The sequence below is a fragment of the Cebidichthys violaceus genome, unplaced genomic scaffold (assembly GCF_023349555.1).
Source record: "Cebidichthys violaceus isolate CVI_PGR_0920_01 unplaced genomic scaffold, fCebVio1.0.p SCAF_17, whole genome shotgun sequence".
NCBI lineage: Eukaryota > Metazoa > Chordata > Actinopteri > Perciformes > Stichaeidae > Cebidichthys > Cebidichthys violaceus.
In genome coordinates, this window is record NW_027176340.1 from 6,987,822 (window position 1) to 7,012,303 (window position 24,482).

Consider the following 24,482-nt stretch of genomic DNA (forward strand, 5'->3'; position numbering starts at 1 on the left):
TTAATATTTCACATATGTGACATTTTCTTCTGTGTCCTAATGGTCCAATTAATAATCCAGCCAATAGAATCTAGTGAGCAATGAGTCCACACATACAGAACCAAGACATCCATTATTGTAATTTATTTTAAAAGGACTTAAATATATACTACCAAAACTAACCGCCATTGAACAGGCCTGAATCTGAATTTCTTTTTTGTGTGTGCTTATGTATGTTTATTAGTATGTTTACAGCTTTTAATATATTAACATTTCACCATTTGAAAAATGAATGTGGGAATACCATTCATTACCATTTGATGTTGTTTATATGTTTACTGTAAAGGACCTAAGAAACTACTTAGTCAGCACAGAAAATACATTTCTATCAATCCAGTGTTGTATACAATATTTTACTTTCTTTTTACAATAAGTGTCAGCTAAGATTAGATGATGTTAGTGGCAGATTTTTTAAATATTTATTTTTATTTAGCTCAAATGCAAAATACAATATGAAGGCAATGGTAGGTACACATTTTAACATTTTTATCATACACTTATATAGTTCATTCACTCCTCCAATATCCTCCTTCTATAACCCACCCACCTGCCACCCCTAATCATTGTCCACAATGCAGTATTCAGAGTTCAAAAGTATAGATGTGTCCGACATAAGAGACAAATCATGCAGAAGTACAAAACAGTGTAACCCACAATCATCAGAACAGAAGATGAAAAACTATAATTAAATGGATTATTAAAAAGAAACTCCAGGTCCCATTAGAACTGACAGATGACAGGCTTTTTTAAAAAAAGAGATTATGGTTACAAATGGGAGCAGAGTTTAGTTGATGATCCTCCTAATCCAAATTTTATCATTATTATTTTTTAATTGAATGACAAGAGAGCACAGATTTGCATGCAGATGGAGTCAGTGATTTACATTAAGCCATTATTCTCCTGTTGAGCTATTAAAAAAAAACAAGAGGGAAATGTTGTAAAAACCAGAGATGGTCATATGGCACTGTTGTTGTTGTTGTTGTTGTTGTTGTTGTTGTTATTGTTGAGACCCGGCGTGGTGACGTCAGCCGCAAGGTGTGAAGGATAGCGTGGACGGGTGGCGGAGGAGAGCAGCCTCCCTCATCCCATCTGTGAAGGCAGGACGAGCTTCACTTCTCTCCATCTGTGTGTTGTGACCGCTCACAGCGAGACTCATCACCGTATATGAGCTATATGGAAACATCCTCTTCTCACGCTCAGTCGAGCCTGTGCACACCGGGGGTTCCGACGGTGTTTCCTCAGGTAAGGTTAACGGGTTCACTCACCCTCACTAGTGGATCTCTTTGTTTTCTGTTAGCCAGCTAACCCTTTATAATTTGTTAGAAAACGTCAATTTTCTGATGAAAAAATGCTGATGTTATCTTGTACAAGAGGTTGTGTTAGAAACAGATGTACAATAACTGGACTCATGAGGTTTCACATGTTTTGCAGTTTGTCTTTGTATTTCTGTTCTGCGCTCGAGGAAGCGTTTCTGGTTGCTCGGGACCTGTTGTTATGGGCGTGGTTTTCTTCCTGCATGTGTTCTGCTCAGAAACGCAGAAGAAACAAGTACTTCCGTGGATTTCATTGCAGTTTATTGTTGTAATATTGTGCATGATGGATCGTTTCAGCCGTCCTCACACTGTAGCCTGACAGATTTTTGTGAGTCCCATACTGATATTTAGGAGTTAAAAAAAGGTGATATGGGTCCAAATATCAAATAATTGTGACCCAAAAATATAGGCAGACTCTGAAGGACACCGTTTCTTGCTCTAATACTTATCGTTTGGTAAGCAATAAGCCAACAAATCGGCTTGGCTGATTTATTGGGGTAGCTCTTTACACATGTCAGTGAATTAAAGGAAATAAATAAGAGGATTTGTTACAGCTGCATGTCCAATGTATTTCATTAGCCCTTTATAGTTTTGCAGCAGTAATCATTCTAATTTCATTTTTAAAGATAATGCATACATGTTTGCATTATTGAGATGATATGCTTGACTATTACGGTTTAGTGTTGTTAATTTCAGAAAATGAAATGTTTCATTTTGCAAACATGGCATCCATGGCATGTTGCGTAAGGTGCCTGCAGATATGTTCAGGCTTTTTCGAATTATTATAGTTTTGTGGAGTTTTACCTCAGATTTGTTCAGCTCACTGTCATTAGTGTACAACGAGGAGAACACATGGCTAATAGGGTTGTTTTAGGTAAATTAGAACTACATGCTACCCCAATACTAACAAAACAGCTTAAGAAAAATCTCTAAATCCTCTAAGGATAAATAGTAAGAGTCAGTGCAAAGTACTGCTGCTCTTGTAATCCATTTTTGCTCCATATGCCGAGAGAAGAGAAGGTATTCCAGCTTTCATTGCTAGTAGCTTAAGCCCTGCACAGCTCAGGTGGCAGCTGCTGTGAGTCGTATATGACACATTGTTTGTTTTAGATGACGCAATATGACATCTGCTTTCAAAAGAGAAACTGAATAAACAAACTTGTAATTATTTAAAAGATATGATAAAGTAACCTAAAGACGATAATGGTATTTGCTACTATTACCTTTGTGGAATAGATATGGTCAAGGACGTTAGTTTAACCTGATCATAAGAAGAGATATTGTTACATGCTACAGTTCATGTTTCAATCATTTGTCATGTTTTTTATGATCATACAAGTCTAAGTCAGTAATCCATTTATAGCATCAATGTGGAGAACATGCTCACTGCCTGCTTTATAACTTGCGTTTCAAGTAATACAATTATACGTTGCTGCTGATGTCAAGTAAGGTGTGACATATGAGTTCATAGTCATGTATCACAGCCCTTTTAGAGCATATGAGGTGCTGCCATAAGACCAAAGGTAGTTATTATCTTTATAGACTCACCCGTCCTGTAAATCTCCCAGATCAACAATAGTCTCTTTAACAAGTCTGAAATATAGAAGCTGAATCTGTGCGTATTTTCAGTCGACAGTTGCTGTAACTATTGAGGTTTTTTGAAATGTTATAATTTTTCTCACACAATTCATTTAAAAACTTTTCACAGTCCTTAATGAGCTAATTTTTAAATCGTGCAAAGATCCAACCCACTGAAATCTATTACAGGACCTTTGCTTCTTTTGAGATCATTTCATAAGAACGTTTGTGACAGAATGAAAACATCAGTGATGCACAGTAATGTGGACAAAGACGAAATGTTGATTTACCCTTTGCACTCATTATGCACAGGGACATATTTTTAATGATGCAAATGACCAGATAATTGAAGCTTTCCCCAACTCATTTCCAGTCTGTACTCTCAGAACAAGTTCAGCTACATCGCTCAGATGAATTAATGTGCCAAACTTTGCAACAATAAACAACGATGAGCGGAAACACCCATGCCGGGTGCTGGAATGTGTATGCATAAGATAAATATCACAAGTGCATGACTTGTTTCATCATCCTATAAACATCTTTTGTCCTTGTGACTACATTTTTCACCACAGATTTGCTCCTAACTATATTTCCATTTGTTGGTGTGGGACAGTGTTGAGGTCATTGGATTGAAAACAAACTTGTATCAGTTGCATTAAATTAACTCCTTCGTTTGATGACACAGTTTGTCACAGTTCCTTCGCCTCCTTTGTTTTTGTGTGTCTGTACTCGTGTGAGCATATATGGCATGCTGGCATCCAGCCTTGTTTTTAATGTGTGGGAGTTTTTGGTATGAGTGACAGGCTGCATCCTTCTGGCTCTGTCAGTCAAACCATCTGGAAGTGTCAGTGAGTCAGGGGACACATTTCTCTTTTCTCCTCACATTTCTAACATTTAGCATCATTCCAACAGTGCTAATGCAATAGATCTTGGGGTTTTGGTTCCATGTTCCATGTTCCATGTTCCATCCCTCTTCACCATCTCCCTTCCTCTCCTGTAACCTTCACTCCTGTGTAATCCCCCTCCTTCAGCATTTGCCCTCGTTTCTCTTTTTGTCATTTTGCTCTCTCCTGTATTCTACACTGCTTCGCTTTCCTCCCCTCCCCTGCCCTCGCCGTGCTCTACTTGCCAAGAGGTGGATCAGCAGGCCATGAGGCTGAGCTGGCTGTCACATGTCATCTGTAGGGTCACAAGGTGACATGCCATCAGGTTCTCCACTCTCCTTTTCCTCTAGGCATATCTGTCAGCTAAGGAGGATTGTCAGTGATGGTGACAAAGGGCTTGACTTACCAGGAACAACAGTCAGAGAGGATTCAAGAGAAAGGAAAGAAACATAGTAAGGAAGGATGTGGCATGAGGGAGGTTACAGGAGAGCAGATACGGTGGTTTTCCTGGACTTAAATCAAGGTGAGAATGAAGAGAGTGACTAAGAGACACAACATTGGAGATAGCACAGAGACAGCTTCATTGTTTTAGACTATGGTGAAGTCTCCGAGAGGCGTGAGGAATAACCTCTCGTGAGAAGAGAAAGACCTGGCGAGGAAGGAAAACCCAAGAGGGATCCCCGTGGTCTCCCTAATCTGTGTTGATCTGGTTAGAGACAAACTGAGTGAAGAGACAGGGCAAACTGCCAGAGAGCTGAGCCACACTATACTGATCCCACCAGGTCTCTTACACTGTACAGAGATTGGATTTCAGCCATACCAAATGAAATTGATTCTGTATTTAGTTTACTAGTTATAAACTGTACAATTGGATTTGTTATCTAATAGATAACATTGTTATAGTGGACAGTACTGTGCAGGAAACGTCCCCTAGGAGCTGATTAGATTGACTTTAACAGTTACTTATAAGTGCAAATGAGGTTTTCATTTCAATGGGCATGTTTGTTTCTGAATGAAAACAAACATGCCCATTGAAATGAATGTATATTGTAGTGCTTCACTAGGTCAGTGCAGTTAATACAATGTAAAGTGGGCCAGGGGCACACCATCAGGGCTTCTGAACTGGGAAGAGCAATAACGAGTTTGTCAGCAGGATTACGGAAAAACAACAGGCCAGATTTTCATTAAACTTGGAGGAAGGGTGAAGCATGGGGCAAGAAAGAAACCATTATATGTTGGAGTAGATTGGCCTTGGTGGAGGTCTGTGCTCTCAGAGTGCCCTTCTATTTGTCCTTTAAAATCGTGCTGTTCGTGACGAGTAAACAGGTCAAAGCAGGAGGCCCTCGTCATCCATGGCCCTGCACGACCGAGTTTTTGTGGACACAGTGTGTAAGGGTATCAAATCTTCTCAATGTCCCAAGTATTTGCTATGTACGCATTCTGCAATGTCACATGATCAGATTTACACCATTGAGTTGCTCACATATGTTTCTAGAAGCACTGTATAGATTTCTTATAATCTTAAGATTACCCAACACTGCTGTGGCACAAAGTCCTTACTGCTGAGCTCTCAGGGCTCTGTCCTAGTGAGACAAATTTATAAAATCTCATTGGAATTTTACTTTGAGATTTATTATGATGTCATAATGAACCCAACATCTGTCAGCACCAAGTAACCTTTTGTGCATCATCCCACCAGTGTAGAAATGCAGCTAAAGGACAGAGGTCAGGTCAGGGGGACCTTTACTGCCTCTACCATCTTGAGTGTAAAAGTGCCCTTTTCAAATCAAATCAAAATTATTTTTCCTGACACATTCACTGTGTCTGTCGAGTGTTGCCAAGAAAAGGCAAGACAACGCAAGACTAATTTATTTGTATAACACATTTCATGCACAAGGGCATGGTACGTAATATTGAGAATATATACGTTAATAGAAAATAAGTAAATAAATGTAATTCCATCAATGCATCAGTAATGTTGAAAAATAAATTTTAAGTAGGTCGCATTTTTCCTATAATACAATTTTAACAACTAATTTTAATAACTCTTTTAGGCCTGATCCAAAGTTCAACAGACACTGTTATTTCGTGTCTGCCTTCATATTTGTCTGTGGACCAGCTGAGACCTTCCTGCTGTTCATTGACATTCAGCCCTGCTGTAAATAAGTGTCAGTATAGTGGATCATAGACTCTGATGACAACCGTAAAGACAAAACGACGGAGGTCAAGCGGATTCCTGTGTTTGAGTTTGAGTAAATCAGTAACGCAGAGTGAGAATGTTGCCACTAACACAAAGGAATTTCTACTTTTCTGAGCCCCAGCATAACTTTATCCAAACAGCTTGTTGAGCTGTCCAACCAGCCAGCCGGCCAGTCAGTCAGGCATGCAGCTGTTGTGTCCTCATGCCCAATCCATTCAGCTTCAGCCATTCAGACAGGGTCTTCCCTCTGTCAGTGTCCCAGCCCAAGTCAGCTATTCAACCACTCAGCTCCTCTCCTCCCCCCACCCCCCCCACCCCCCCATGCAGACCTCTTTTCCTGTCCCAGGATGCAATGTAGTGACGTGCCTACCAGCCCAGTGAGGACCGTCCTTGTTCTAATGTGTTTGTGGACCGAGGAGATTACAAGGAAACAGCTTGCCAGGGGCAGGCGGCTGCTGTTTCCTACAGCTTGCAGCGGTTTGGGGGGACAACAGCAGGATGCCGTGGGGGAGAAGTGGCTCTGCAGCCCTGCTGCTGCTCACGGGCAAAGCCATCGCGTGGGCCAAGGCCAGGTAGGATCAGGCCTCTGCTGCCGCCGTGGACTCAGGGGTGCTGGGACTTGAAGCTCATGTATGGATTAAGCTACTCCGCTATTATTAGGCTAAACAGGGTGTAGGTGCTCAGCAAGGTTGTTAAAAAAAAGTTTTCCTTGTGACTGCAAACTTTAGTTTGACTTATTTTTACTGGACAGTTAGTTCACCAGTCTGATTATCATTTTTAGTATCCTCGTTTTGATGGGTTTTTTGCTGTTGTTTCAGGGATGTCGTAGATTGTAGATCTCTTTCTGTGTTTATGATTTTCTGTATCAACGGACAGATCCTGTATGCTGTGGCAGAAACACATTCTCAAGGCTGTGTGAGCAAACTGTAGCATTCTCTGCAAGCTAAGAGGCTTGCCATGGAATTCAGCCACGAGGATTAAACACAGTGTTGCTTTCAAAGCGAGCAGCTTTTCCAAGTGAATCACCGTATTTCTTGACCAGAGTTGGTTGGATGGGGTTACTTTGTGTTGTTTCCCACAGTGCTGAGTTTAAACGTAACACAACGGTTTGACATTTTGTTCATTCTTCTCTCAGAGTGGATGGCTTCCTGTTGATTTCCCTGTGTTGGTTTGGGGCCCATTCAACAAGAAACAATCCCAACACCCTGACATTTCCAGTAGTCCCTGTTTTCAATTGTCTCTTTACAAAGTAGCATGTGTTTTGTTTTGTGGCTGAGCTTTATAAATTGTTGGCGTGGTGAAGAAAATTATCAGCAGGTTTAAAAATAAGACAGTGCTGCTTTTGCTTCTCCTCTTCATAGTCTGTCCTCTGAGTGTATTCCATAGAGGCTTGGCACACTTAGTTTGAGGTCATTTTAGTTATTTTTTTATCTCTATAATGGCAACATTTTAAACCTTTATCCCAGATACATTTTTAGACAGAAAGAAATAGAAAGCGGGTCTTATGACACACTGTGGAGGCAGGTGAAGTAACTGGTTTTCTCACTGGGCATCCGGTTCTGTCTGTTTACATCCTCAGTTGATATATAGGCTGTCTTCAGCATTACAAGAGAGAATGAAAAAGTGATGATGAGTCAGTGATTTGGGGAATGGTTTGAGGGGTTGCAGTGCAGCTCACAGACAATGTTGACAGACCCGTTGCACTTGAGGAACTTGAGGCACTTTCTCAGCCTCTTGCCAAATCACATCCACACTCAGCCACCTTTTTTTTTACATAAACTGTTCAGTCAAGAGCTCAGGTATGAGGTTGGACGAGGATGTAAGCTGTGAGTGTTGCAATAAGTAGCTTTCTTCACCATTTAAGGCAGTATTTGATTGAACATACCACGTCATGAGCTGTCACAGCATAAGTATGTGCTATTTGATTTGAGATTACTTGCTTGCAATGCAAGCTCAACCACAGAGTTTCGAAAAGAAGAAAGATTTGTCATCCTTTGATGCGTTTGATTTACTTAATTCTTACAGTAACAGCAAAGCAAAGAGGTGAAAACATGCCTCCTTTTTTCAACAAAGAACCCTTGATCAATTAGGTCATGTTAAGTTGTGTGGCTTTCATTTAAAAGGACAATAAAGTGCCTGAGGTATGCATGTGAGTGCAGTCAGCTTTTACCCTTGTGGCTAAAGCATTCATCGTTTACATCTATGAGGCCTGGACTAACACGAGTGTCTTTATTATTTTACAGCCCAAGGTCTTTTTGATTAGTTCTTAAAAGTGTCAACACTTCTTGTTTGAACCAGATGGGGTGGCCATGAGGCATGCAGGCAGGGCGTGTCCCCTCAGGGTGGCGAGGGAGGGGACAGGTGTGAATGATGCGTTAATGTACAAGGAGCCGTCACTCCCTCCTGCATTCCAGCATCAGCTCCACTCAGCCCCAAGCCTCGGTGAACAACAACACTTTCTGTCACCGCACAGAGGAACTGGAGCAGTGGACAGATTTACACCACACTCACATGGTGTCTAACCAACAGGGCTGGATGAAGCTAGGTTTTGGTGCTGGATTGTAATCCCTGGATTCCTTTAGCATTGTGGATATGAAAGGCAGAGAGGAGGTATTGGTGGGCAGGCTCGGATCCACCATGCAGTTTCCACGCTCCAGGTTGAGCCGTTTCAGGCTTCGTCCTAGCCAAAGCCCAGCGAGGAGCAAGCGTGTGAAGCCATCCTCCCAAAAGAAAAAAGCCAGGTATGTGATGAGATGGAGCTAGAGCTGGAGCTGGATCTGCTGGATCAAAGTCATAAATGTTTTGGTGAAAGTTTGAATGTTGTCTGTGCTTGAAGTGAAGTCATGCAGATGGCACACTGTGTGATAAAATCCCCAAATAACCAGTGAGCATCAGAGCCACTGCAGTTATGGTACGTGTAGTTCATGCTGCGGAGTCTGTGTCTGCCAACTTTTTTAGATGGTGGCTATTTTTGGACACTTGTCAAAACATTAAAAACACACCTTCATTTGTGGGATAGAAAAAGAACTTTCTCATGAGAACATTTGAGTTATTTTAATGGCAAAAATAATACTCATTTCAATTCTCATTTCACTCTCATTTCAATTTTTGTTGCATTCCCTGTAGTTGAAGTGGATCCAGAGTGCACTGCTGTGAGTCAGCTGTCTGCAGACTTCTGATCTCTCAAGCTTGATGTGTTTTATCCATAAGAGTAGCAGGTTGTGAGCACATGTTTTGGCTTTGGACAGCTGTGTGTGAGGGATATAGTGAGCTAGATGTTGGATGAAAATAATAGTCTCTATTATGTCTATATTGCATTAATGCCACATGTTCTCTCCCCATACTGAATCCCATATTTAAACTCAAATTATTGGCTAAAGTTGATTACTGATCAGATAGTAGCTACTATATTTAATTTTAACTCTTAAAATCTCTGTGTTCTGATGGATAGCATTCTTCTCTTTGTCTGTAATTCCACATCACTTCTTATTTAGAACCATAGAGATTTATACAATACCAGCTTATATAGGTTTGTCCAAATCGTGTTTAAAAACAATTATACAAATTATGATGTTACAATCTTACTAAAGCACAGTATTCAAAGTGAATCTGCCTAGAGTTGAAACAGTTAGTCGATTCACAGAAAATTGGCCAACAACAACTAGGACAAGTGATTCATTGTTTAAGTAATTTGTCAAGCATTCATGACAAACATCTGCTGGTTTCAGCTTCTTGGCTGTGAGGATTAGCTGTTCTCTGTTTCTTTGCTTTGTATAGGCAGGTCTGGTGTATGATCCTACAGGGAAAGGACAATTACTACTTTATACTTCTCTTTTTTCTACTTCTGTTTCTTTGCAAAGAGGCTTTTGATGAATTAAGTATCAATTGAAACTCGCAACTCGCAACTCGCAACTCCTGACATCTCAGCAACCCCCCCCCCATTTCCACTCAGAGATACAGAGATACCTTCAAACTGGTTTAGCACACCATAGCATTGATCTGGAACAAATCTGATCTGGCTTTAACAGACATGTTGTTGGTTATGGCATCACAGCTCAAAGTATGACAGGTATTTTTGGCTCTGATACATCCGACAACTATGATTTCATTGTCTGTCAGCCATCAGCCATTCCTCAGGCATGGAAGTGTGTGGTTTGGTATGTCTCTTGAGTTTTGCTGACCATAGGAATGTGACTGAACCGCACACCGATGGAGTGACTCAGCCGACCACTTCCTGTGATCACCATGTCACATTTTAGTGCCCGAGGGTGCAAGTGTGTCTGCAGCTGAGTGGGTCCCATTGTTGCAAGAATGGAACAGTTGTACCATCTCTTGTTGAGTCAAAACGCTGGCTGCATTTTTTTCATGCTGGTTTTCAGAAAACAATCTGAGATGGTTTTTTTTTTGTTGTTTAATGTATTTCGTTAAATATTCTTCCGTTGCTGGTGGGTTGCACTCATGTGTTTCAGTATATGAAGGGGTGTGACCCATAGGAAAACAGATCTCACATTGGTACAGTGACATCTAGTGGATCGACAGGGTACTATGCCTCCAGGACACATTTTGCAAGAACAATAGAGACCCCCCTTTGTGTCCGCTCTCGCCATCTCGCTCCTCTCTCCGGCCCTCTCTCTCCCATCCCGATCCTCTTGTCTCTCCATCTCTCTGGGCTCCCCCCGGCTGACTCATACTCCCTCACATCGCTCCGATCTTCGTTCCTCCTGTGTTTGTATGTGTCTTTGCGTTTCTGCCCGCTTGTTTGCATGCATGCGTGCGATTTCTTTACGTGTGTGTATGTCTGTACCAGAAATCCCAGCCCCACCGAGATGAGCGTGGAGCCCTGGGCCAGACCGCAGGACCAGGCAGCAGCTGAGCACTCAGAAGGCGCACACGCGCCATCCTCCCAGGACCAGGAGCAGCACCCCGACAAACTCTGCCTGGATTCCTTCTGGAGTGAGGTGGAGACCATTCGACAGGGGAGTGGTTACACGGACCTCGACTGCAGCAGGAGAGACTCCAGACAATCAGAAGGTAAATACCGCATGACCGCTACTGTGCGAGTGACGGAGGATGGACAGAAAGAGCTGAGGTCCTCATGAGTCTCTGAGGTCCTCATGAGTCTGTGTGGTAGAAACACAAACCATCAGTGTTTAACACAGCTGCTGCTGAGACACTCCATGAAACAATGCATTCGACACGGCAACAGATCAGGTGTCACTCATGCAGCAAAGAAGCGCTCGTCACCATGGCAACGCTATCAAACACTTTGTGGCAGGGAGTGTTTTATGTGCACGAGCCACAAAGCCATTCATGATGGGGATGCTCTTTTATTATGTTCTGTACTTCTGATTGTGTTCATTCCACCATTTAACAGATCTAAATCATGGTATGTTAAACAGAAACAATTAATGAGAAAATCCCTCCAATGTGAGTCTATGCCCCATTATTATTTTGAGAGAGTAAACCATCTTTGTGATTACAAAGCGGAGGTTTACAAATCACTGAAGAGAGATTAGCTGTTGCTAAACATTTACACTCATTTCCTGCCAGGTGTAACTGTTGCGTATCTAACTGATTTGACAGACGAAGCTAACGTTAGCTAATATAGAGTGAACAGGTAAAGAGATAAGATGGAATAGACTTGACACATCTGACCTGACACGTGACTGTTTAATAACGATGAAGATTTCGAATTACAGTTGACAAATAACAAAAAATGTTATGCTACGTTTTGCTAATTACCTAATAACACCACTCAGTCTGAAACACACATATTTGATCATTTTTGCAGACATAAACAAAACAAATTAATACATTCTTTTAGTTAAAGACTGGCAGTAATCTCATCAACACCCGCTTATTCGTGCAGTAATGTTGAATATATTGTTTATGTTACAGCCTGTGGTGCTGCATTGACTTCCTGTTTACACAATCCATTGCTTTTGATTGGACTGTGCTACAGATGTTGCCTAGTTGTAGTTACTACAGACTGAGGAGGGACTTTATGCACAAACCAAGTCCAGTCATCTACACCTAATTTTATACATTACATCAAAATTATAATTTATTGCAGTAAAACTGTGCATTTCAAATTGCATTTTTTCTACATGTTGTTGCTGTCGCCTCTGTGCATTGCTGCCTGTCTGTATCTTTCACTGTCTGTTGTATCTCTGTGTCTCAGAAGGCGAACAGGAGGAGCAGTGGTTGGCCGATGCTGGCTTATCGACCCTCATCAGCGAGGACAGCGAGGATGTAGACAAAGCGGTGCTGCTGTCCACTCTGACCCGGACCCAGGCCGAGGCCGTGCAGCGTCGACTGGATTCCTATACGCTGTCTCTCCGCAAGAGGAACAAACCGGCCCCGCGAGACGTTCGCGACATCTTCCACTCCCCCATCGCTCAGGTCAGGACTTTGAAGCACTTTTGAAAAAGTTGTTCTGTAACTCACCACGACCTCGGACACCCCTGCAGAGGGGGAAAAGCAAGAGAAAGCTATAGCTCTTCATGCCTTCAAATAATGTAAAAATAGGAGAAAAGAAATTTGAGTGACTTGTAACAACTCTTATGTCCTTTGTTTACATCTACCCACAAGAAAATGCAAAGACCAGTCTTAGGCTTACTGTCATGCTGTCAAAGCTGCATGCAGAGAAATATGACACATCCATTTCCCTGGTGACTGTCAGGACTCAGCGAGGGACTTTCTATTGTTCCAGTGTGTTGTGCTGTGAGTTGTTCTATGCAGAGGGGCTGACCTGTGACAATAAAGGCAAATCACATGTAAAGGCCATGCTTTGTCCTCCCTGTCTGCCTGAGCAGCCCTGAGAGGGGAATAGATACGCTGCTCCTCTGATCCTTATCAGTCTTTTATCAAAGGAAACACTTTTCATATCCATCTCCATCTGCTCAGTGGACACTATGAAACACGTCTATTATTCCCAGTGGTGGACAAAATATTAAAGGCCTTATATTTTGAACAAAAGTTGTTCCTTAGAGAGTGTTGAGTACTGGGATGTCTATTGCATGTCTGTCCGTCCCGCGAGACAGATCTTTTCTCAGTTGCTCTTCCTGAGGTTTATTACAGTTTTTTTTCCCCCCCATTTTGGGGATTTTTTACTTATTTGAATCTAGGCTTTAAGGACAGAGCATGTTGTATCTTGTACACAGATTGAAAAGCCTCTTGAGGAAAATTTGTGATTTGTTAGATTGGGCTGCATAACATTTGACTTGGCGTTGACATGCATTTGTGACGTGTCAATAAATGCTCTCTTTCACCAGACCCTTCTTCCTGAGTCCCAGCATAGCGAAGACTCTCCCCAAACCAGCATGGCATCGGTTGCCAAAACACCACTTTCAGGTAAGAGCCACATACAGTAATACTTTTACAGTAAGCCAAAAATGAAACAAGCAAGTAACTACTCATAGTTTTAACTACGAATTAACGGCCACGCGTCTCTTTAAAAATACATATATGAAGAAGAAGAAGAAGAAGAAGTCAGGTGAGCAGGAGATTTGTGAGGACCTGATGAGGGATCGTCTGTTGGCATCAGGCCACAGCCCGTCATCTCTCTTCTAATTGGTTCAGATTAATCCCCGGATAACCCCCCATGTCAACATGCAGCTGCTGAAGAAAGTCCCTGTCCTCACAGTGTTGAGTTCACTGGCCAAATCGCAATATTTCCAATAGTTTTCAGGGGTTTTTTACTGAGGAAAAACTAAAGAGGGAACCAGTCCTTACAACAAATGCAGTTGTTGACGCTTTGACAGCAGAGAAAAGGCCATAATGTTACAGATGCCACAGTAAATGGTGACATCTGTATTTGGTCAAACTTCTCTATATTAGAGTATTGACTCTAAACTTCTGCCAAATGTTTTTTTATTTTTTTTTTTACTTTGTTGCTATGCTATGGGGAGATAAAAGAGCACGTGGGTACACTTCCTCATATCTATGGACTTTTTTGTCCGACGTTTTCCTTCCTCTTGTTCTCTCGTGTAGTGTGCATTCAAATTCAATTTCTATGACTTCCCTCACAGTTGACTTCCTCAATTGTACTAATAGCTTGGAGTTTGTGTGTGTTAATGGCTGTGTTTCCCCACTCAGCTGTGACGCCGGAGCATCATAGAGGCGCTCCGAAAGAGGAGTTCTTGATCACCGACGTGGCTTACTGCGAACAGGCCGTCATCTTCCTCAAGCAGGCCAAACTTCCGCAAAACAACAGCCAACGCCGAAAAGAGGATGGCACCCTGCCTGTAAGCACCAAAACACTTCCACCTCTCCTTCTCATGACTGTAGCCCCCGCTGCCCTTCAGGGAAATGTTATTTCAAATTGGGAACTTTGTAAATGTACCAGTGATGTCATGAAATGGGAAGACAATTTGCAAATAGGACATAAAAGCGGAATACTGATATAAGTTTCACAGCGTGTACTTCCTATAGTCATTTTCTTTTGGTGGGTGTGAAAGAACACCGGACATCTACTTAAAGGACATGATAATAATAATAAACTTTCCAATATATTTTGGGTGTTTTGGGTAATATTCATGTAAACCTGTTAAGACACACGCTCACACACAAATGTTATTGTTAGCCAATTCTAATCGGCCCTGCTGTTGGTTAGATAACAGGGTTAAGCAAAATACAGGAAGGAGGAAATTAGCTCCCAACAAAAGAATAGTTGTGTCGCTGAGTCCAGCAGATTTATTCTTCTATTTGAGGAATAAGTGTCCTCAGCAAAAGGGAAGAATTTGCGTTCTTAAATGTTAATTAAACATGCATGGATACTGTTGCCACACTGCTTAGAGTATTAATCAAGGGAATGGCTGATGTCCATTATATCACAATGAGTATTATGTAAATGATTTTAGACACTGTCGACCGTTTCTTCTTTATCCCATTCTCTCTCCTTGTGCTTTTTTTTTGCTTCTTTGTCTTTCTTTACCTCTTCACCTCCACTTGCCATCTCTCAACTCCAATCCCACTCTCCTCACTTTTCACCGCCTTCACCTTCTCAGCGGGTGATCTGCCCCAAGTGTCGTCTCGGAGTGACTCGTATTCAGGATCTCTCCCACTCTGACATGAAGAAGGTGCGTCAGCTGGCTCTCATCGACATGACGGCGCTGTGCGACCTCTTGGAGCTGGAGGTTAAAAGGCACAAAACCGGCAAGAGAAAAATCCCAGGTATGGCAGCACTGACACACGAAGAGAGCAGTTTACACACTCACACACACACACACACACACACACACACACACACACACACACACACACACACACACACACACACACACATACACACACAAGGAAAGCTTTCTCCCATTTCTGCAGAGACTTCTTCCTCCTTTTTTCCCTACAGTCTGGAATTAAATCTAAATATACTCCTGTCTCTTTGATAAATATTTTTCGTAGTACCTGTTTCTGTATACATAACAACACTGAAACTTAACTTTGATGACACATTCTTCAGTAATACATTAATCAGCCAAAACTAATCCGAGCATTAGTATGACACACTGCAGGTATGTCGGTACACACACACATACAAACACAACACAGGAAAATTACTCCCTTGTGCAACTTTGGCTGAATGTCAATGTGAGACGACTGAATGACACGTTGTGTCTTTCACAGAGAGCACGCTCTACGGTGTGCCGCTGGCCACGCTACTGGAGAACGATCAGAAAATGAAGCCCAACAGCACTATTCCTCTCTTCATGCAGGCGGTAAGAACCCAAAACATTTTGTATGACCTTAGAAATCAGTAAGTGTGTGATGAAAATAGTTCCACATGCTTTTTATCTGAACGAAGCAGTTTTATCTGTTCTGTACGTGAGCTTGGGAGTTAATTAATTTAGCCAATAATCTAATATGCCTATAATATATCAGATCTGTTTTCCTCCCTTGGTCTGATACAAGACAACAGTTTTGACCATATTTTGCACAGCATGTGTTCAGCACATTTTTGCTTTTGTTGAACCTGCATAACATGCCTTTAAATAGAAGCACATAAAACAACCTCAGTGTCCTCTGAATGTGAAAAGCTTTGACCACACCCTGTACATAGCAGCAGTTACTGAGAATAACCAGCAGAGGTGAGCAAGAGATTCTTATCTACTGATGCCTGACTCTCTGCTAATGTCTCTCTCTCTCTCTCTCTCTCTCTCTCTCTCTCTCCTCCCTCTCTCTCTCTCGCTCTCTCTTTGCAGTTGTTGTCATTTTTGGAGAAGAAAGGTGTCGATTCGGAGGGGATCCTGCGGGTTCCAGGATCTCAGTCAAGAATCAAGGTACAATATTTGGATACACATGATTTATGTCACACAAACCATGCTACTGCACCACATTACCACATTCCTTTTTGTAATTCTATGTTTGAAGCAAAGAAATGAAAAAACAAAAAAGTTTCATGACCTAAAGGGCAGCCAAGATATTGACACTGTTAAATGTCAGAAGTGCCTGAACAGCAGTGAAGAAAATCAAACAGCTTCACTGAGTTTAAGTGTAGTTGACATTTAGAAAAGTCCAATGAGACAAAATCAATTGTGGGTTTTTTTTCAGCTTCTGTTGCCAGATTCACCTTCTGATACTGTATTTAATTCAGCACATGCACAGTAGCTGGTGAATCAATAAAACGAAAGCAGACAGAAGAGGGCGCCATTTAACGTCAGGAGAAACTACTGGGATTGAACAATCAAGTGTCTTTGACAGATAATGGATTTGGCAACAATGATCATTTAAACATAATTACCTCAACTTAATATTTTGGCACTTACTTTTTCATCTTTACAAAATACTATACCATAATGATAGTTTTTCTTGTTCCCAAGTTAAATAATTCAAAATACAATTATCATAAAAGTATTTGTGAATAGTGCCATTTTGTCCCATTAACAGAGAACAACATACTTACACACAAATAGAGGCAGAAAACGGGTCTATGAACTTAATCCAAAGCATAAATTCCTATGAAACCATATGAAACCTATGGCCTGTAGTAGCAACAGGCTGTACAATAAGAATGTAGATAGACACAATGTAGGTAGACAAGATAATAGAGCTTATATACTCTTATTATTCATCAGTCATGCACACAATAAAGGGTTTCTGTGTAAAAAACTAAGTTTAGAAAATAGATTTGACTATGACAAAATAATTCAAAAGTGTTGAAATAATTCTAATAATTTGAATGCCTGGGAGGTAGAATTAACACTGACAGCGTATCTGTGGTCATTGTTTTCGACCTGCAGCTGCTGCAGCAGACATTGGAGACCAATTTCTACTCGGGGCAGGTCAGCTGGGACGAGGTGAGTCCCAACGACGCCGCCGCGCTGCTTAAGAAGTTCATCAGGGAACTGCCCGCTCCTCTGCTCACCGCCGAGTACCTCAACACCTTCAGCGCCGTTAGAGGTCAGTGTGCAACATTTTGCATCTCTTTAAATCTTTCAGTTTCAGGACGCGTCGCAGCGTACACTGCTTCTCTGTAGTTACATAATGAACACAGCTGTGACTAAACAGTATATCAGGATGCAGGTTGGTGAAGTATTTGAAGTGACTGATTTTACTGTGTTTGTGCTTTCTTATCTGGCAAGTTGCATATTTACCATACGAATCAGGCATACACATTAATAATTCCTCTTCTCTTCCTCTAAATGACTTCTATTACATGCTACATGACAGACTGCTGCCCACTTTTCCAGACAGCTCAGCAGGGTTCACATCATAATTACCTGAGTCTCTTCTCCGTGACGCTTACCTTTTCTGCTCCAGCTGAGAGCGCAGCATTAAGATGAACAAGTTGATAGCCTTTTAAGAGCAGTAAAAATATCTGCTATTTTCACATTAGTTTCACCTTAATGAAAGAATGGACTGATATTATTAATATGATCTGATTGATGACTCACTGATGTTTAGTTTGCGAAGAGAATCCGTACAAAGTGATAAACGACGTGTGACCACAAAGACATAAGCTAACAAACCTAATGGCCACCTGTCACAATGCCATTAATCTTTAAGTATCCCATTACTCTCAGCCAAATGCAGAGGAAATGAAGAAGATGTGTGTGTGTGTGTGTGTGTGTGTGTGTGTGTGTGTGTGTGTGTGTGTGTGTGTGCGTGTCTTAGACTTATTTTTGCTTTCTCTGCCTTCAGACATCACAGAGCTGAGACAGAAACTCCACATGTTGAATCTGCTCATCCTGCTGCTGCCTGAGCCCAACAGGAACACACTGAAGGTACTCACTGAAGGAACACACACACACACACACACACACACACACACACACATACATGCGCAGAGTATATCAAATATGAGCTCCACCTTTATTAACTACACCAGCAAAATATTCCTTTCCACATAAGTGCATGAGTAATAATAAACTAATAATGTAAGTCATTTTTTGTTAATATACTTCACGTACTTTTACATAGCTAACATTTTTAAATAGTATTTTTACAGTGTGGATGTGAATGCTTCCTCCACCTTGCCCACACTTGATCTACAGGCACAATAGAGGTTGAAAACTAGCTTCCAAAATGAAAGAGTCAAGTTTGAACATTTCTTTTCATCTTCAAGGATTGAAAACACAGAATCCATAAATGACTCCAAAAGTGTTAAACTGGCCATAAACGTTTATTCAGCATTCTTCACATGCTGTCACTTAAGGTTGTCAGAAAGTCATCCCAGTTTACGCTCTCATGAAACTCGACATACCAAAGCACGGATTCACAATGCATTACTATATTGTTCTGCCACTAATCCACATTTTAAACACTCTGGTCTGTTATGTAACGGCTTGCATTAACCATGACTCACTTTCACCGACACAAGTGTGCAGTCCGCTCCGCTTAAAGCATCCAGGAGCATAAGACCCACCTGAACTAATTACTTTGACTCCAGCGGAGGCAGCTGAAACTTGCATTAACATACTTCTCAGTCGAGGTGTTACAGATGATTCAGTCACTGTGATAATTCACTTTACTCCATTTTGTGCGTCGGTGTAAGTGGCCTCTCAACATTTACACGTTGCCCAGTTGAAAGTGAGCGTCTTTCAACTCTGTAAAAGCTGGAATGTTCGACCCCCTCATTACATATATTATGATAAAAGATCCACCTTTGATTTCACCTATACATGTCTGCACCTGTGTGTTCTTCAGGCCCTCCTCGAGTTCCTCAGCAAGGTGGTGTCTAGGGAGAAGAGGAACAGGATGAACCTGTGGGCCGTAGCGACCATCATGGCTCCCAACCTCTTCCTCCATAAGGCCGTCCCCAGCAGACTGACGGAAGGGGCAGAGAAAGGACATGCGGAGAAGGCGGCTGATGTCATGAGGCTCCTCATCCGCTACCAGGACCTGCTCTGGACGGTAAGACAGCCCACATATTCAACCTCATGAGGATAGGATTGTTGGTTAGTGTTATTCTTTAGAGGCTATTAATGCTAATAATAAAAACATTTTCTTCTTTAACCATTTTTTTTGTAACAAAGAGTAATGAAGCAACACTCGTAACAAAAACTTGGCGTTTAATATCCCAGTTGTCATCTAGCAAGTTGGAAATTGAATATCGGAAAAAGCTGTAATCAATCTATTCTTGATGTTGGAAATATTTTATTACAAAATTCCCTTATTTGTTTTTTTCTGACAAGTAAGTTGTAATTGCATACAGATTTCTTGGCAGGAAAATACATCCATAACAAATGTTGCGTCATGTTCCCTTTCTCTTCAGATCCCCAATTTCCTCATGAGCCAGGTGCGTAAGCTAAATGAGAACAGTAACCGGCGTTACCAGTTCTACGATCGCCGCATCAAGAACCTGCTGAGGAAGATCCACACAGACAGCCGCGAAAAACCGGATAAAAACACCTCAGAGGTGAGCTGCCCTGCTCTGCTTCATACACTCTGCTTGCAGTACACCCAGGCAACAGCAATGTCCAATAGAGTATAATTACAGCAATCAATGACTACAAATCTCAGTTCTTATGGTGAAAAGCTCCTCAAACACTGATTATACTTGGGAAAACTGTATAACTGTTGAAGCTGCATACTCTCATGCTGCCATTCAAATGTTTCAAGGTGTTTGCTGTGGAAACGTCATTGTTTTAGTATCCAAAGTTAATACGGGGATTTATTTTGCCCTGCAGCCGTGCCGCACAGTGAAGATCCAGGTCGGGGATCTGGTGAGCAGCACCATGGAGTTCCAGCTCAACGTCAACTCCCGAGCCTCAGACCTGCTCACCCAGTTTCAGCGCCAGTCAGTCCGCAGCCCGGACAACGGAAAGGGCAAAATGCGAAGGTAGATGACCACGCACTAAAGACAACTCTTAACTTAAATTGTGTTACATAATTCGCACAGCAGTTCAGTTTAAGCTTTTTTTTTCTCACAAAACTAATGGTGTCACTTTTGTCACCTGATGAAGTATTCCTTTCAGAGAAACATTTTTACAATGTATCCACGTTTATGAAAAAAAGGGATGTCTCTCAACAGAAACGGCTCTGTGGCGTCGTACCCTGACTGCGCCCTGTACGAGGTGGGAGGGAATATTGGTAAGTTGGAAGTGGCTTCAGCGTTTTCTCTGGCCGGAGCGGCGCTGACATTTGCATGTCCTTCTGCTCATTGAGCTGATGAGGGTAGCGAGGTCTTAGGTAATGAACTGTGCAAACACCAAAAGAGATTTGAGCGGTGCATCTGCAGTTATCAGAGCAGACAAATGCTTATTACACACATGTCTGTTCGCTCACAGGAAAGATGACACAGTGAACAAAAAAAAACTTGTTCAGTCAGTTCAGCTTCTGTAAAACTTCTGAATCTTTACCTTATTAGAGATTATTGAACTATGATCACTGTTTTGATATAAAACACAAATCCTGAATTGATGCTCGAGCTGAAAAAAATCTCTTATGTAATTTTGCAAGAAATAAATAGCTTTTCAGTATCCGTATCAAACAAAACAACACATTTAAAGACATACATTTGGGTTCTAAGAACTGGGATTGACATCTTTAAGAATGTGACTAATTGAGACTATAATTGGCAGATGAATCAATAAGAAAAATAATCATCAGCTGCATCCAAAATTAATATGTAAAATGAATCCTACATTTTTTTATATTTTAAAAATCCAACAACACAGGCTTTTAGTGATTTTTGTGTGTGTTTTCTGCAGGTGAGCACTGCCTGGATCCCGACACACACCTTCTAGATTTGTACAACAGCAACTCTGGAGGAGAGTGGGTCATCAAGATGAAACCCAACGCCAGCAGACAGCTGTGAAGGACGGACGAACAGATCGGGGAACAGGTTGCTGAAGAAGGACAAAGGCAGAGCCTAAAAAAAAAGATCAAATCCACGCAGCCCTCTCTTCTTGTCCTTTTCATCCTTGGAGCAGCAAGGGAGGAGGAGACAGATGGTCAGATGGAAGAAGCAGAAACAGATAGAAGGAGAATCTGCCAGGAGCAGAGCCTAAGAACTGTCTATGATCAGATGAACACACTTTGCCCTCTGTCTCTTTCCCTCTATCCTTCTACCTTTTTTGTCTCTCTCTATTTTCCTCTTCTTTTTCCCTTCACCCCATCATTCCTCGCCTGCGTTACCATAGGGCTGCGACGCTGCAAGCACAAAGCCGCTGATGTGACTCATTACTTCCGACAGAAAACCTGCTGCATAGAAGAGAGAAGAGAGAGACTGGGCAGTTTGGTTCACTGTCTTTTCTCTCAAGCAGTCATCTCCAACCATGAGCGAGCAGATGGGGACGCAGAGCACCTCTGGCTACAGAGAGCACAGGTCCCGCCCCCTTCTCAGGCCAGCCAGACAATGTGCTTTCATATCATAGTTTTCATTTATCAGTTTTCTGCAAAAAGCCGAAACATGATTCAGGAGATTTACAAGCATATTATTGGTTAAATTGGTGTCTAATACTGCGGCAGACAATACATTTGAACACGTTTTCTATACAAGAGAATTCTGAGATTCATTCTTGACTTTGGAAACTGCCGTTAGTGGCTGTTTTGAAGATTCCAAGATCTCCAGAACAGTTACTTAAGAGACTTACATGGCAGAGAAATCTGCTCTCTCCTGGGGATATTTACCTGAGGAAATCAGGTTTCTGTAATCCCCTCTTAAACCAAGTTTACTCATTAAAATGCATACAAACACAGTGACCACAGTAGTTATCCATTTAGCTTATGATTTGGACAGAAAACTCTTGTTTTATGCTTCTTTAATTACTGATAATTAAAAAAACAGCAACGAGAGAAAATGAATTGAAAACTGAACGCTAGTGGCTGCAGCTAACCTGGAGACAGAGGTGGACTTCAGTTACCAGCTGATCATTCAGTAAATAGACTGACTGATACCGCTCATCTGCTTTTTATCTCTCCGCTGACCGTTTTCCAGCTCAGACATTTTGATCACAAAGTAAACAAAGGCGAAGGATTCTTCTCTGTGCCATTCAAAGAGATTAACTGATATCTTCTTATCTGTGAAACCCTGCGATCTCCTGGGCCTTATAAAAAAAAAAAAAAATCCATGGACTTCCAAGGACCCCTGACCTGTACAGAACAGTGCTCAAAGAGACTTTTTTTTTTTTTTGATACCAAGGGATTTGGTGTCACAACCTCAAGGACAGCTACTGCACCTCTAAAGGGAGTTGTTAAGGACACAGTGAAGCTGGTCTTCAGTTCTCATTTTTAAACACATGAATGGAGCCGAAAGTGCTGAAGTGACTCTTGGGGTAAACTGGGATTATTGTTGTTATTTATATGAATGTAATGCCATTGTTGCTTCTGTATGTGATGAGTATTGTGTAGGCTAGAGAGACTTTAGGATAATGTGGAGTTGCTGCACTCAGTGTAACTTGTGTGAAGTCAGCCATACTCAGTGTGGATATTTGCAGTGTTCTTATACAGATTTCTTGATGCTGAGTTGTTTTTCGATACACTCTAAACAGTACAGTAAGATAAATGTCATGTGTAAATATTCATTCATTCATACACTCCGCTGTGAAGAGGCGCTGAAATCACTGCAGTAGAACTGTTTTGATTGCGTTGCCACACTCAAAGTGTTCCAAACACACGCAAGCAGCAAATGAATGTGTTTAACATTTTGCACCGATCGTCAGATGCGAATCATTTGCTCCTCGCAGCCGGAGCCATGTTGATACTCCGCGGCCATTTTGTGGGAAGTGTCTCGCACTCGCCGCTCAATAGATGGAGTAATGACAGCCGGCCCTGCACCAACATCCATCAACACCCTCTGCTCCGTCTCTGTCACCTCATAATCACGGACCATAATGGCGGTGTGGAATGCATCAGAAACACGCCGAGGAATCACATTTCTTTGATAAAGGAGAAGGTAATAAATGGCTGTTATAAATTCTGCTGCCCTGGACCCGACGACAGCAGCGGTGTGTGTGTGTGCGTGCATGTGTGTGATGAGCTTCATTACACAAGTCCAATTGGCCTGTCCCAGGGTCCCAGGCACAGTTCAGTGCCTCGGCACAAAGCGAGCTGATGAAACCGCCTTCTGCTGACAATCAGGAGAACTAGGTCACCTCTGAAGCAGAATCCCAGAGGGCAAGAAGTGTGAGTCCAAACACCCCCGAGGAGCCGAGAACATGGACACGTATCGGGTAAACACAACATGATGTGGAGTCACCAGAACAGGGGGCCCCGGTTCACACGCTACACAGGTTTTCTGTTGTTTGTGTTTGTACATATGTGAATGCGTTTGTGTGTGAGAGAAAGAGCTTCCTGAAACAGTGTTGTCTATATAATCACCCAGGGAGACGAAATGACAGTTACAGTCAAATTTCTTTCCAGTTGTGGTCCAAGTGTTGTTGTGGACCTCTTATTGTCTTCACCAATGTCCAGCTTTTATTATGGTGAAGATTTTAGACGTCAGTCAGCAGACGACAGAATGTATATTTATGCCCTTTACACAAGTCATTGTTTTTAATACTTCTGTGAAAACAGTATTTGCTGTAGAAAGAAACACTTTTGAAAAAATGTTTTTGTCAATAAATGTGAATCTAATGTTGCGTCGTGATTTCTTTTTTCAATATGGGGTAATGGGTGTGGTAGAAAGATGGTATCAACAAAAGCATCATTTATCATTCTGAGCTGTGAATCTACAGCAGCATCGCACAAAGAAGCAAACATTCTGTACACACGTGTGAAAACAGAGAAAATGTGATGTGAAGTATTGGTTTATTCTGCTGCCGTAATCAATAGAGAATTAACCTTGTAATGTGTGCGGGTGAAGAGGCCAGCGCTGCTCAGTTCCTTGATTAATCATCGCCACCGAATGGAAAAACCATTCGCAACTAACTGCCTCATCAACTTTGATTATTGAAGGTCTCAGCGTGTCCAAATGGCCGCGTGAAAGACAAAAGGAAGAAAACTAATGTATGATATAACATTCATTGTTTTCTCTTTCACAAAATTAGAGTTTAGAGCTATGGGCTTTGTATTTTTGGAACATGCAAC

The 24,482-nt window shown here is 41.7% G+C and overlaps 1 protein-coding gene across 3 annotated transcripts; it reads left to right on the forward strand.

Moving 5' to 3' along the window:
- The first annotated feature begins 1,148 nt into the window (after positions 1-1,148).
- Positions 1,149-24,034, forward strand: LOC137873903 (rho GTPase-activating protein 40). Of its 3 annotated transcripts, XM_068712398.1 has the most exons (16): positions 6,541-6,586; positions 8,544-8,755; positions 10,822-11,045; positions 12,196-12,416; positions 13,289-13,367; positions 14,112-14,260; positions 15,023-15,188; positions 15,639-15,730; positions 16,214-16,291; positions 17,252-17,411; positions 18,153-18,235; positions 19,158-19,364; positions 19,726-19,869; positions 20,141-20,292; positions 20,485-20,543; positions 21,164-24,034. In XM_068712398.1, the coding sequence occupies exons 2-16, from the start codon at positions 8,607-8,609 to the stop codon at positions 21,268-21,270; spliced, it is 2,070 nt and encodes a 689-aa protein (XP_068568499.1). In that variant the 5' UTR covers positions 6,541-6,586; positions 8,544-8,606; the 3' UTR covers positions 21,271-24,034. The 3 variants fall into 3 exon arrangements, with proteins under 3 accessions (XP_068568502.1, XP_068568499.1, XP_068568503.1); XM_068712401.1 differs by lacking the exons at positions 6,541-6,586; positions 8,544-8,755 and adding an exon at positions 1,149-1,281; XM_068712402.1 differs by lacking the exons at positions 6,541-6,586; positions 8,544-8,755 and adding an exon at positions 10,364-10,743.
- The last annotated feature ends 448 nt before the right edge of the window (positions 24,035-24,482 follow it).